This window comes from Canis lupus, chromosome 19, assembly GCF_003254725.2.
Source record: "Canis lupus dingo isolate Sandy chromosome 19, ASM325472v2, whole genome shotgun sequence".
Classification (NCBI taxonomy): Eukaryota; Metazoa; Chordata; class Mammalia; order Carnivora; family Canidae; genus Canis; species Canis lupus.
Genome location: NC_064261.1, coordinates 12,420,725 through 12,435,799, shown reverse-complemented (window position 1 = coordinate 12,435,799; position 15,075 = coordinate 12,420,725). Strand labels below are relative to the sequence as shown.

The 15,075-nt window shown below is 35.3% G+C and overlaps 1 protein-coding gene and 1 long non-coding RNA gene across 9 annotated transcripts in view; one reads left to right on the top strand and one right to left on the bottom strand.

Moving 5' to 3' along the window:
* SCLT1 (sodium channel and clathrin linker 1) overlaps positions 1-15,075 on the bottom strand; it is a 178,018-nt gene that overhangs the window by 22,250 nt on the left and 140,693 nt on the right. Inside the window, exon 19 of one of the 5 annotated variants that reach the window (XM_025420621.3) lies at positions 10,691-10,897. The exons of the other annotated variants lie outside the window; for them this stretch is intronic. Coding sequence (XP_025276406.1) covers positions 10,846-10,897 — 52 coding nt within the window. The 3' untranslated portion in view covers positions 10,691-10,845. Of the gene's footprint in view, positions 1-10,690; positions 10,898-15,075 lie in introns of those variants that run through there. 5 annotated transcript variants of the gene reach the window in all.
* Positions 1-15,075, top strand: part of LOC118351501 (uncharacterized) — a 45,121-nt gene that overhangs the window by 7,399 nt on the left and 22,647 nt on the right. The gene's annotated exons all lie outside the window — the stretch shown is intronic.

The following is a 15,075-nucleotide window of genomic DNA, read 5'->3' as shown; positions in this document are numbered from 1 at the left end:
ATAAATCTTGCCTAAAATCTAGTGCTTTCTAAAACTAGTAATGTTTTCATAAATTAAAAATGGAATAAGCACGTGAGCTTCTCATGTAAGTCTCATGAAGTATATCATGGTTTACTCTGAATACAACAATCTCTCATCACTTGTAAAGGCAATTCCCTAAGCCCAGGGTTCACTGTTTGCTTCCTAAACATTTTACATGTAGGCATAAAGTTAATACCTTATAATTGCTATCATATAAATAAAGCCTTATAGTAATATATGGGGTTTATAGAGAAGTGGAAAGGATTGGGTCTGGGTGGGATTCGAATTCAGGTTTAATTGACTCTTGAGTTAGTGCTCTCATCTCTAATGCTGTGCTGCCTCCTTATGTGCTAAAAACATACTGTTTCTCAAGATTATTAAATACATAATCCTTTTGTGAAAGGAAATAATCTTAATGCAAAATCTTGTGAAAATATTCCTATGTTGAAAGTTAACATTTTAGTTTTGACATGTCTGGACATACTAGTACAATTTTAGTGACACAGAGACATGGAGAAAGTTTTTCTTAGTATATTCCAATGTAATTCTATTTCCAACTGTGTGGTTTAAACAATCAACATAGGAATATCAAGCAAGGTTAACTATAACCTACGAAAGCTAGATTTTCCCCTGCAAAACTTAAATATATGCAATGAAACCTTGTTAGAATATAATGCTTCCTCACATTTTTATAATTTTATAAAAATTATCATGCAACAAGAAATATTTAACTTAAGTATAATTATTCCCTTTAAAAAGATGTCTAAAGATGTATGGCTAATCTAAAAATTCAAAGCATGTAAAAAATGTAACCTATTTATTTATGATAACTGATTTACATTTAAGTAATCTTTCTCAATCTATTCAATCTACCTCAAATACCACAGAACATGGAGCTTTTAAAATTTATTCAAAACAGTGCTCTGTCTCAAAAGAAAGAGGGGTGATGGGTGGAAAAATCTATTTTTTTTTTTTGTTTTTTGCTCCGTCTTTAATAAGAGCATTCAGAGAGAGATTCTTTCTGTAAGTACTGCAAGATTATTAAAAATAGTTACACTGAACCAGAATGGCAGAAGGAAAAGTAGTGATAATAATTAATATTCACTTGAATTTGAAAGGGTAAGATCATGATAAGAATTGAAAAGAATGCTGAAAACATCTTAAGGACATCCAAGGACTAGCAATTCAGGGACAGTAAAGCAATTAAAAAACAAAATTGAGTATATTTCTAATTTAATAGTAATATATATTTGCTTGATACTTTATAATTTGAGACATTTTGATATTTATACTTTTTCATAAATAACCCTAGAAAGCTAATGTAGCTTTTATTCTTGTAGATGATAAAACTGAGGCTTGGAAAAATTGATTTATACATAATCACACATTTGTGGGGCAGACATTGAATTTTAATTAGTGTGTTAGCTTTATACATACCCCAATGATTCTTACACTAAGATCTTAAGTCAGTCACTCATGTTTAGGAGAAAATCTTTTAGGTCTCTAAAAATTGGTACTTCAATAGCTCATTGTTTTAGGTCACTGATAAATATATGAGTCTAAGCTTATATTTTTCCATATGTGAAAGGCTATTGAAATAAGTTATGCATAAAAGATGGAGATCACTTTGGGAAACCATAGTTAGATCTCTAAGATTCTTTTTTATTTTTATTTATTTATTTTTTTAAAGATTTTATTTTTATTTATTCATGACAGACACGGAGAGAGAGAGAGAGGCAGAGACACACAGGCAGAGAGAGAAGCAGGCTCCATACAGGGAACCCAACGTGGGACTTGATCCTGGCTCTCCAGGATCATGCCCTGGGCTCAAGGCAGCGCTAAACCTGAGCCACCAGTGCTGCCCGATCTCTAAGATTCTATGTAAACTGGAGATAAAATGAACATAATGCCTTCAGTTATGTGCTGAATGGATGTTCATATTGATACGTTACTTAAGAAGCGAGAACAATTTAAGTTCTTAGCAATGACATGCAAATTGAGTTTGATATAAATTCAAATTCAATGAAATGGTAAAAGAAATAAAGAATTAACTTACTAAAAACGGAGATTAAATTGCTAAAACTGTGGTAGCTGAGTAAACTTCCATTAGTATAGGTATTTATAGTCTGATTCTCCAAGTAGAATGTAGTGTCTCTGATGGCAGGGCAATATCTGCCTTTTTTTTTTTTTTATACTGATTTTAAAAGCTATTTTAAAAAATATTGCATAGTATAAAAAAATCATAATCGTACCCATTTTTGGTGTCAAGTGATGGTATTATTCTCCTGATTTTGAAGGAAATAATTCTATTTCCTTTCTTTCCTTTTATCTAAGAGGTAAGAAAAAATCACTAAATTACTGGAAATTTGGTAGCTTTAACTTATTTAAGGTTTGGAAGGTTGTTTACCAAAACCTAGTTTTTAAGGCTGGACAGAGAAGAGGGTGAATTCTGAAACTGAAAAAAATCCTAGTTGTATTTACTGGATTCAAGGTACAAAAAAAAAAAAGGTACAACTGGAGTCAAGACACAGACTGCTTCTTGACTAGGCTAGGCAGGGCTTTGTTACCTAATGTGATCTGCTGGGCTTATCTGACTACTGTGGACCAGCACTGGTGGAAAGTCTAAAAAATTTACAATCTGGGCAGCCCAGGTGGCTCAGTGGTTTAGTGCTGCCTTTGGCCCAGGTTGTGATCCTGGAGACCCGAGTTCGAGTCCCATGTCAGGCTCCCTGTATGGAGCCTGCTTCTCCCTCTGCCTGTGTCTCTCAATCTCTCTCTCTCTCTCTGTGTCTCTCATGAATAAATAAAACCTTAAAAAAATTTACAATCCAAGATTTCATATAAGTAGGAATGTTCCTTAGAAGACTGGTTGGTTAGTTTTAAATTGCTTATTACATGAATTTTAGTTATTTCTCTCTTGAGGACAGTTAACTATTTCATGTGGCTATAATATATTAAGTATTCTATTTTTTATGGAAATTTGTTTTCAAAAAAGATTATTTTTAATTGAGAATCCAACTGGAGGCAGTATAGCAAAATGTAGATGAAATCTATGGGACAAATAAAAAGTTTGGCCTTATACTGGAGAAGGGACAGTTTATCTCATTACAGAAAGATATATGGGAAAAGATGCAATAGAAATATAAATGAATGGTTCAACCAGGAAATTAAAGAAGAATTAAAAAGATTTATGCGAACTAATGAAAATGAAAGCACAACTGTTTGCAATCTTTGGGACACAGCAAAGGAAGTCCTAGGAGGGAAGTATATTTCAATACACGCCACTCTCAAAAAATTAGAGTAATCTCAAATACACAAGTTAACCTTACACCTAAAGGAGCTGGAAAAAGAACAGCAAATAAAGCCTAAATCCAGGGATCCCTGGGTGGCGCAGCGGTTTGGCGCCTGCCTTTGGCCCAGGGCGTGATCCTGGAGACCCGGGATCGAATCCCACGTCGGGCTCCCGGTGCATGGAGCCTGCTTCTCGCTCTGCCTCTCTCTCTCTCTCTCTCTCTCTGTGACTATCATGAATAAATAAATAAAATCTTTAAAAAAAAATAAATAAAGCCTAAATCCAGCAGGAAAAGAGAAATAATAAAGATTAGAACAGAAATCAATGAAATAAAAACCAGAAGAACAGTAGAACAGATCAATGAAACTAGGAGCTGGTTCTTTGAAAGAATCAGATAAACTCCTAGCTAGACTTATCAAAAAGAAAAGAGAAAGGACTCAGATTAATAAAATAATGAGAGAGAGGAGAGATCACAATCAATACCAAGGAAATAGAAATAATTTTAAGAACATATTATGAGCAATTATTGCCAACAAATTAGGCAATCTGGAAGAAGTGGATGCATTCCTAGAAACTTATAAACTACCAAAACTGGAACAGGAAGAAATAGAAAACCTGAACAGACCCATAACCAGCAAGGAGATTGAAGCAGTAATCAAAAACTTCCCCCCAAAACAAGCTTCGCAGGGTAATTCTACCAAACATTTAAAGATGAATTAATACTTATTATTTCTGCTGTTTCAAAAAATAGAAATGGAAGTAAAACTTCTAAACTTGTTCTATGAGGCCAACATTACCTTGATCCCAAAACCAGATGAAGACCCTATCAAAAGGGAGAATTACAGACCAATATCCCTGATGAACATGGATATCAAAATACTCACTAAGATACTAGCCAATGGTATCCTGTTAACAGTACCTTGATCCCAAAACCAGACGAAGACCCTATCAAAAGGGAGAATTACAGACCAGTATCCTTGATAAATATGGATATCAAAATACTCACCCAGATACTAGCCAATGGTATCCTGTTAACAGTACATTAAAAGGATTATTTACCACAACCAAGTGGGATTTATTCCTGGGATGCAAGAGTGGTTCAACATTCACAAATCAATAATGTGATAGACCATATTAATAAAAGAAAAGAGAAGAACCATATGATTCTCTCAATTGGTGCAGATAAAGTATTTGACAAAATGCAGCATCCTTTCTTGATAAAAACACTCTGCCATGTAGGGATAGAGGAAACATACCTTAGTATCATAAAAGCCACCTATGAAAAGCCCACAGCAAATATCATTCTCAATGGGGAAAAACAGAGCTTTTCCCCTAAGGTCAGGAACACAACAGGGATGTCTACTATCACCATTGCTGTTCAAAATAGTACGAGAAGTCCTGGCCTCAATAACAGACAACAAAAAGGAATAAAAAGCATCCAAATTGGTAATCAAACTCTCTCTCTTTGCAGATGACGTGATACTGTATGTGAAAAACCCAAAAGACTCCACCCCCAAATTGCTAGAACTCACACAGCAATTCAGCAATGTGGCAGGATACAAAATTAAGGCACAGAAATCAGTTGCATTTCTATACACTAATAATGAAACTGAAGAAAGAGAAATCAAGGAATCGATCCCATTTACAGTTGTACCCAAAACCAAAAGATATCTAGGAATAAACCTAACCAAAGAGGTAAAGGATCTGTACTCTAAAAACTACAGGACACTTATGAAAGATATTGAGGAAGACACAAAGAGATGGAAAAACACTCCATGCTTACGGATTGGAAGAACAAATATTGTGAAAATGTCTATGCTACCCAAAGTGATCTACACACTCAGTGCACTCTCTATCAAAATACCATCGACATTTTTCAGAATTGGAACAAATAATCTTAAGATTTGAATGGAACCAGAAAAACCCCAAATAGCCAGAGGCATGTTGGGGGACAAAAAAACCAACCAGAGCTGGGAGCATCACAATGCCTAACTTTGAGCTATATTGCAAAGCTGTGATCATCAAGACAGTATGGTACTGGCACAAAAACAGACACAGATCAATGGAACAGAAAGCAGAACCCAGAAGTGGACGCTTAATTCTATGGTTCAACTAAACTTCAACAAAGCAGGAAAAAAATACTCAATGGAAAAAAGACAGTCTCTTCAATAAATGGTACTGGGAAATTAGACAGCCACATGCAGGAGAATGAAACTAGACAATTCTCTTACATCGTATACAAAAATAAACTCAAAATGGATGAAAGACCTAAATGCGAGACAGGAATCCATTAAAATCCTAGAAGAGAACTGCACAGGCAGCAACATTTTTGACCTCAGCTACAGCAGCTTCTTGCATGACACATCTCTAAAGGCAAAGGAAACAAAAGCAAAAACGAACTACTGGGACTTCATCAAGATTAAAAGCTTCTGCATAGCAAAGGAAATAGTCACAAAACTAAAAGGCAACTTACAGAATGGAAGAATATATTTGCAAATGACATATCAGATAAAGGGCTAATATCCAAGATCTATAAAGAACTTATCAAACTCAACACCCAAAAACCCAAATAATCCAGTCAAGAAATGGGCAGATGATATGAACAGACATTTCTCCAAATACCTACCCAATGCCAACAGACACTTGAAAAAATGCTCCACATCTCTTGGCATCAGGGAAATACAAATAAAAAACACAGTGATATACCACTTTATACACTAGTTAGGTGACTAAAATAAACAAGACAGGAAACAAATGTTGGCGAGGATATTGAGAATGTGGAACCCTCTTACACTGTTGGGGGGAATCCAAGCTAGTGCAGCCTCTGGAAAACAGTGTGGAGGTTCCTCAAGAAGTTAAAAATAGAGCTACCCTACAACCCAGCAATTGCTCTACTTGGTATTTAACCTAATGATACTGATGTAGTAAAACAAAGGGGTACCTGCACCTCAATGTTTATAGCAGCAATGTCCACAAGAACCAAATTGTGGAAGGAGCCGAGATGTCCTTCGACAGATAAATGGATAAAGAAGATGCAGTATATATACAATGAAATATTACTCAGTCATCAGAAAGGATAAATACCTACCATTTACATCAGTGTGGATGGAACTGGGGGTATTATGCTAAGTGAAATAAGTCAATCAGAGAAAGACCATTATCATATGGTTTCACTCATATGCGAAATACAAGAGTGCAGAGGACCCTAAGGGAAGGAGGGGAAACTGAATGGGAAAAACTCAGAGAGGGAGTCAAACTATGAGAAACTCTTAACTCTGGGAAACAAACTGGGGGTTGCTGGAGGGGAACTGGGAGGGATGGGGTAGCTCGGTGATGGGCACTAAGGAGGGTACTTGATGTAATAACACTGGGTGTTACATACAACTGATGAATTACTGAAAACTACATCTGAAACTAATGACGTACTATATGTTGGCAAATTGAATTTAAATTAAAAAAAAGAAATATAAACACAGTAGAAGTTCTCTTCTGATTGCTTCTCTTAGTGAAAGAGGAACTGAGGTTACCAAATGAAAGTGATGATGGAAAGGAGATGTGAAAGATTTGAGGAAGGACAAGAGGGTATGAAATAGGTGCCAAGGAGAACAGAATATAGACTGACTACCTGGCAGCATAAAGATCCTTTTTGTGATCACGGATTTAGAGTGAGCTCACTAGCACAGCTGTGTGCTTTTGTCTAGCCACCATAAGCTGAACGGGTGAAGGTACAGGGAGGACAACAAAGTGGATGTAATCAGGGCTTATTCAACAAAAAGAAGAGAAAATGTCAGGAGAGTTCAGGATGATTATCCCTGCTGATTCTTTCTAAAACTAACTCCCTTCTAAACATATACCTATTCCCCTTTTCTGCTCTACCTTTCTCTTCAGCACTTATTATCTACCACATTATATATTTAATTTGTCTTGTTTACAGTCTCTATTAGAATGAAAGCTCCATGAGAGTAAGGTTTTTTGTCTGTCTAGTTCACTGTTACAGTCTTCAAAAAGAATTAAATTATTTGTGATGACAGGTAACAAGACTGATATTTTTTTGACAGCAAACTCATTCTAGGAAACTCTTTTCAATCAGTCATACATGGAGCTACTCTGCTTGCTCATAAAGTTGGACTTGCATCCAGAATTCAGGCTGAAGGGATTCTTCTTTGGTCTTGTACTACTGGTTAGCAGTACTCCTTTAAAAAAAAAACACATTTCAATAATTCAACTGAATCAACTATAAACATTCTAAAGAATACCTATCAAGTGCCCAACACTATGCTATGGATTTTATGTTTACATAAATAGTTATGTTCATATATACATACTCATTCAACAAATATTATGTGACAATAACTACTGATATATCGGTGTCTGTGGATATATATACATGCAGGGACCACAGAAGGTTGTGACATATGATCAATGTGTACTTGAAATTTCAAGATAAAGGAATAATGGAGAGACAGGAATCAAAAGTGGCTCCTAAATTGTCAAATTATGGAACCTGTGTATACTTTGAGTATCCTGTAAATACTGAGTAAAAGTTAACCCCAATTAAAAAAATAATATAGGAAAGTGGAATTTTTCCTTGAGAACAGAAATCCCTAACAAAGTTAAAAAAAATTCAGAACAGGAGTTCAAACATGATTGGATAAAGACACATTGTTTTGTGGAATATTTTATCCTATGAGAGTATGATCTTGATTATGAGCAGTACCAATTTAAAAAAAACTTATTTCACCAAATCCTGGTGCCTATGTCATAGACTAGGTATTCCTTTATCACTAAACAGTTTTCATAATATTTATTAGAATGGGTAGCATTTTTGAAACTTTATGAGAAGAGAAAAAAGTTTCACTTATAAGGCAGTGGTGTAATTATGGGAATTTATGTTTCTTAGTCTCTTGAATAGTGGGGACACATTATACTTTATCATGTTTCACAAAGTTCAAATGTATTTTAAAAACTAAAATTATGCATGAATGATCAAAATTGTAAGACAAATTTGTCCTAGAAAAGAAACAATAATTGAAAAAAATCAACTAGCTTTCATTCATCCATTCAATAAATACATTCTGAGTACCTATTAGGGCTAGACATTCTTCGAGGGTCTAGGGATATAGTGGGGAACACAAGAGACAAGTTACTTTATGGAGTTGATATTACTGTGGCGGAGATAGCAAGATAAAAAGTGCTAAGAAATAAGTATAAAATGCAATTACTGTTAATGATGAATGCTATAAGGAAAAACAAAAGTGGATAATGGGATGTAGTAATTTCTAAGAGCGGGGCTTTGTCTTACTCATCTTTGTGTTTCTTTTTTTTTTTTTTTTAAAGATTTTATTTATTCATGAGAGACAAGAGACATACAGAGAGAAAGAGGCAGAGACACGGGCAGAAGGAGAAGCAGGCTCCATGCAGGGAGCCCGACATGGGACTCTATCCCGGGTCTCCAGGATCACACCCCAGGCTGCAGGCATCACAAAACCACTGCGCCACCAGGGCTGCCCATCTTTGTGTTTCTATAGCATCTAGCGGAATGCTTAGAAAAAGAGTGGTCACTCAGATTTTTTTAAAAATTAAATCTGAGTTTTTAAGGTATCTGCTTTTGTTTCTGGAAGTATGTGTATAAATCTGCAAACTGAAGTATTAGATACTTTTAATTAGACACTTTAAATTCAGAACTTAATTCTGAACATAATGGAGTCAAGAAATAGCCAAGATGCAAATAATCTTGCCAAACACTTTTGAAGGTATAATAAAACTCCAAATCAGAGCAAATTTGGGTATTTTCAGGTAAGTTTACTAATACAATAAAGCAAGTATATAAAATTTTAATGTGCTTATATTCTTGTAGAGTTTATACCATTTTAATAATCTACGTGTAATTTTAATACAATGGTAATATTAAACAAAATTGACTTATTCATTACTTTTTTTCCCTGAGAACTATGGAAAAATCAAGGGTAAAGAGACCCACAAAGAAGTGGCACTGCCTTTCTCTTAAACCTGATGCAAAATATCTGCCAAGTGACAAAAGCTTTCTCTGAGTAGATTTACACTTTCTAATCACCAAAGCATACTGACTGAAGAAAAAGCTATTATGTTAGAAAATGGGATGTTAAATCTTTACAGGACATCCTCAGTTTGGGAAGTCTCTTGCTAAGCAAGAAGTATAGTTACAAATTATGCTACATTTTTCAAGATGTTTTTAAGATCTCAGCTAACATGACAGGTAATTTTTTATCTCTCATTTCAACACTGTGATATAAATAAATCAAAGTTAGGCACTTCTGTCCTATTTAAATAATGTGTCCTTATACCCCAGGCTTATGACTCCCTACTATTAGTTACTTCAAAGTATAATATAGTTGTTTTTAAATGTTGTCTTGACTCAGTTTTGAGGCCCTACACTTTCCGTTCTTGTGCAGCCAATTAAATTCACACTATCCACTTTACCTACTGGGCTCTCATAATCTGGGCCACTCTACACCTGCCTTAACTGCCCCAGGGCCAGATATCAGACAACCAGAGCCCACTGAAATCATTCAAATTAGCTAATCCTAAAATTACCTACCCTATCTCATTCCTTCCACAGAAATTACAATAAAGGGACTTGCCCAGTTTCCCCTACTCCCTTTGCCTTGTGATCAACCCTGGTGCTTCCCCCGAGTGGCCTTTTGTAGAGTGCTGTGTTTGCCCCAGGGAACTCTGATTATAAGAATCTATAAATCTCTTTCTCATGTGTTTCTCTTGATCTGAGTCTGGCCTCACTATACCTGAAAGTAATATAGTTAAAACACAAAGGTACACAACATATTTTAGTTAAGAAATAATACTAGTATCAATGCTAATGTTTATAATTAGCAGTAGTATGTTGTATAAGTGTAACATTGGTTCTAATGCCTAATTATTTTGTTGCTATAGTCCATTTCAACCTCCAGGATGCTGTAATTGATCAGAGACACATGTAAACTCTGTATAAGACAAAAATTATCTAAGATTTTCACCCAGTTTTCACCAAGACACATCACTGTGCTAAATGAAGTGGATATATATATTTTAAAGATTTTATTTATTTATTCACGAGAGACAGAGAGAGAGAGACACAGAGACACAGGCAGAGGAGAAGCAGGCTCCATGTAGGGAGCCTGATGTGGGACTTGATCCTGCGTCTCCAGGACCACATGCTGGACTGAAGATGGCGCTAAACCGCTAAGCCACTGGGGCTGCCCGTGAAGTGGATATTTTTAAAGAGTATATGCTTGGATCCAGTAAAAGTACACTAAGCCATGCAGATTAATCGATGCATGAAAAACTCTCCAACACTTTAAAAGCATTAACGAAATGAAAATATTGCAAAAAGTCCCAAGACAATTACTGAATGGAAGTTTTTTATTTTTATTTTTATTTTATTTTATTTATTTATTCATGATAGACACAGAGAGAGAGAGTGGCAGAGACACAGGCAGAGGGAGAAGCAGGCCCCATGCAGGGAGCCCGACGTGGAACTCAATCCCAGGACTCCAGGATCACGCCCTGGTCTGAAGGCAGGCGCTTAAACTGCTGAACCACTGGCTGCCCCTGAATGGAAGTTTTTAAGGAGAAAAATCAGAATATTGGAGCACCAATGCTTTTTATGCCCTGGAAGGCATTTACAATACCCCACATTTAGGATTTGGTTCTGTTACCACTCAGAGAAAAGGTTATTTTTCTTCTCCTGTTTTGGTCATAAGCAAAACAGGAGAAGAAAAAAAAAGAAACATTCCTGTGAAGTTATGGCCACAGACCAGCCATCTTACAGATTTACCTCAAAGAACAAATGTCTATGGAAGGCCAGAAAGCCTACCTTTGGTAATGTGCTCAAAACCAGAAGTACTCCAAGGCACCAAGAAGCAGCAAGGCAAAGCCTATCTATGTATAAACCCTGTAACAAAAATTTTCTGGGGCAGTTACTAACAAGCAGATAGAGAATCTAGACAGAAACAAACCAACAGAAACAAATTTGTCTGATACTGAATTTATCAGATGTAGACTTTCAAGTAATGTTTACTATTTTAAAAGAAATGCAAGGCAAACTTAGAAATGTCAGCAAGAAACAGGAGACTCTAAGAATGTAAAATGGCAGATGTGACAAAGTTAAATAGAACTTCCAGTAACAAAAAAACTCCCTAAGATAACTCAATGGACACATACAGTAGACTGAACACAAAAAGACAACTTATAAAACACTAGATTTGAAGAAACTGTCAGAGTGCAGCACAGTAGAAGAAAACAATGGAAATAAAGAGAGACATAGGAATGTAATATAAAAGTCTAACATACCTTTGAGCAGAGTCCCAGAAGGGTGGAAGAGAGAGAATTGAGCAGGGGCTGTTTTTAAAAATCAATCTTACTGAGGTATAATTATTGAAATAAAATGTAGCCATTTTGAATATAGAGCTTGATAAAGTTTGACAAATGCATATACCCGCACAACTACAATCACAGCTAATATACAGAATATGTCCATCACCCCAAAATATTACCGTCATGACCCTGTGCAGTCATTGTCCACCACCAACCCCAGCCCTAGGTATTTATCATACTGCTGTCATTAGATTAGTCTTTTTTTTAGAATTTCATATAAATGTGATCATACATACCCTTCTTTGGCTTTTGTTTCATCTCACTTTTGACAATCATCCATATTACATTTAGCAGTGGTTTGTCCCTTTTCATTGCTATGTGTTTATCCACACAACTCTTAATAGCCATTTGGGTTGTTTCCCATTTTTGGCTATTATAAATAAAGTACTTACAAATATTTGTGCACAAGTTTTTTTTTGTGTGTGTGAATCTGTTTTAATTTCTTTAGGGTAAATAACTATGAGTACAACTGCATGGTTTCTATCATTATTGAACTGTAAGATTTATTTTTAATAGTCCCCAATTTCCTTACCTCTTGGTATTCAGAGCCCCACACTCAAGCAGGGCAGAAGGGGCTAAGGCTACACCTAATGACTTGCTTTTACTTAACGGGAAAAGGTTAAAGTGATGGGATGTCACTTCAAGATTAGGTTAAGAACAACCACAACTTTTGTTTTGCTTTCCTCTCTCTCCTCCTCTCCCTTTTTCTACCTCTTTTTCTCTCACTTCTTACTCTGAAGGAAGCAAGCTGCCACGTTGTGAATACACACATAAAGTGGCTCGTGAGGCAAGGAACTGACATCTGCCAACAATAGTTAACATCTGAGGCCTGTCACAGCTTTAGTGTGAACTTGGGAGTGAATCCTCCCTCTTGGAGCCTTGAGATGATTGCAGTTTCATGACAGATCCTGGGTCAGAGGCATTCTGGTTCAGACATGCCTGAATTCCTGACCCACAGAAACTGTGAAATAATAAATGTTGTTTTAAGCCACTAAGTTTTGGAGCAATTTGTTATATAGTAATAGATAACTGATATAAAGATTTTTAAATCAAATATGAAAATTTTTGGGCCATTATTTCTCAAAATACCCCTAACTCCCACCCTCACCCTCACCCTCCTTTATACTGCTTGATATTGTCTCTCTGGTCATTGAGGCTCTCTGATCTTTCCTCACTATGCTTCATTTTTGGATAGCTTTTTTTTTCTTTTCTGTCTTCAAGTTCTCTGATTTGTTCTTCTGCAGTGCATAATTTGTTGTTAATCCCATCCAGTACATTAAAGAATTTCCAGTATTATAATTTGCATGCCCAAATTTCCATTTGGCTTTTTGTATACTCCATTTCTTTTCTCATCATCTTTATGTGTTCCTTTAAATCACTGAGTATATTTAAAATTGCTAAAGTTCTTGTCTATTAATTGTGCCACTTCTGTCATTTCTAAATGTGTTTCCATGTACTGCTTTTTCTTCCTGGCTTTGGGTACCAGTTTTGCTTACCTAGTAATAAAAGTGTGGGATTTGTTCTTGCAGGCAGTTAAAATACTTGAGAACATGCTAGATTATTTTGAGGCGTGGTTTTAAGTCTTCTCAAAGTGAATTTAGAATACTTTTTGTTCTGGCTGGTTTAATTCTATTAATAAGGTGAAGTGATTCTGGAGTCTAAACTTCATGCACTATGTATTCAACAGGGATTCTCCACCTCACAGCCCTCTGTGAACTCTTTATGTTTTTCAGCTTACAGCCTCCTTGTCATTGTCTGCATGGTTTCTTTGAGTTTTATTCTATGTATGAGTGAGAAACACACTCAAAGGGACTATGCAGATTTCTGAAGCTCTTTCTCTGTGTAGTTCCAACTTCTCTGGTTCTCTGCCTTGCAAATTTCAGTTACTGAGTCATCAGACCTGGCAGTGGCTTAGATTACCTTCTTTGGCTCATGGTCCTGAAAGTACCTTTCGGCAGAAATCCAAGGTGATTCTAGATTTGATCTTGTTTCTTTTCTTTCATGGATCAGAAAAACAGTTGTTTCAACTATTTTGTCCAGTTTGCTAGTTGTTTCTGGTCCAGCACCAGTTTCTCCACAGCAGGGAGCAGAGATTCCCAGAGCTCATATCTGAACAGTTGACATCTGGCAATTGTCTGAACTAATGCTAATCTATACTACCAAAAGGCACAAAATACAACAAATGAAATGAAACCCATACTTAGATATATCACAGTGAAACTATAGAAGAACAGAACATTTCAATAGAAGCCACAGGAAAAGAGATTACTTTCAAAGGAGTGACAAATGAGATGGACAGATGATTTCTATACAGAAACAACACAGTCAGAGGTTAACAGATTGTCGTTTTTAATTTTCTCAAAGAAAATAGCTTCAACTTGGAATTCTGTCAGCAAGCAAAAATATTGTTCAAATATGGACATAAATATATTTTACAAACAGAAGTTGAGAATTCATCACCAGCATATCCTCACTAAAGGAACTTCCAAAAGACATAATTTAGATAACAAGGCAAGTTGTCCGAGTTGGAACGTTTGAGATATAAGAAGAAATGCAGAACAAAGAAGGTAGTAAATATATAGGTTAATGTAAATGAACTATTATTATATAAAACAATTAGTAGGGTGAAATAAAAACACTACAAAGAAGACTTTAAAATCTGGAAATTATAATATATAAGTTGGGCAAGGAAATGAATGGTGTTAATATGTTCCAAAGTTCTTACATTATCTAGCAGGAGGATAGAGGCTTTAATTTTAGTCTTTCTTATGGTAAATATATATGGCATAACTTCTAGCGTAACAACCAAAATAATACATTTTAATTTGCAAAGCTTGGGCGGGGGAAAGTGGAATGATCAAAAACAAAAACAAACAAACAAACAAGCACCAAGTCAATAAAAAAGATGAGAAAGGAAAGAAAGAGAAAGCAAAGATGATAAAAATAGCAAGTACTAAAATAAAATAAAGATAACAAATCTCAATATACTTTGGATTACACTGAATATAAATGAACTGAATGGTCTAAAACAGAAACATATACTGTTTCTAAGAGACATATCTATGGAAAACAGAATTAACAAAAATATAACTAAAATATCCCCATATGCTTAGAAATTTAAAAATGTACTTATAAATAACACATGGATTAAAAGAAGAAATAATGAAATTAGAAAATATTTTGAAGCAAAAATATTTTGAGCGAAAGTACTAGATATATCAAAACTGGTATGCTAAAGCTATGAAGTGTCTGGGAAAAAATCTGTAACATTTAAGAATCCATTCAAATTAAGAGAAAAGAAAAGGGGAAAATTTGTGAGCGATGCTTCTATTTTAAGAAGATAGAAAAGGAAC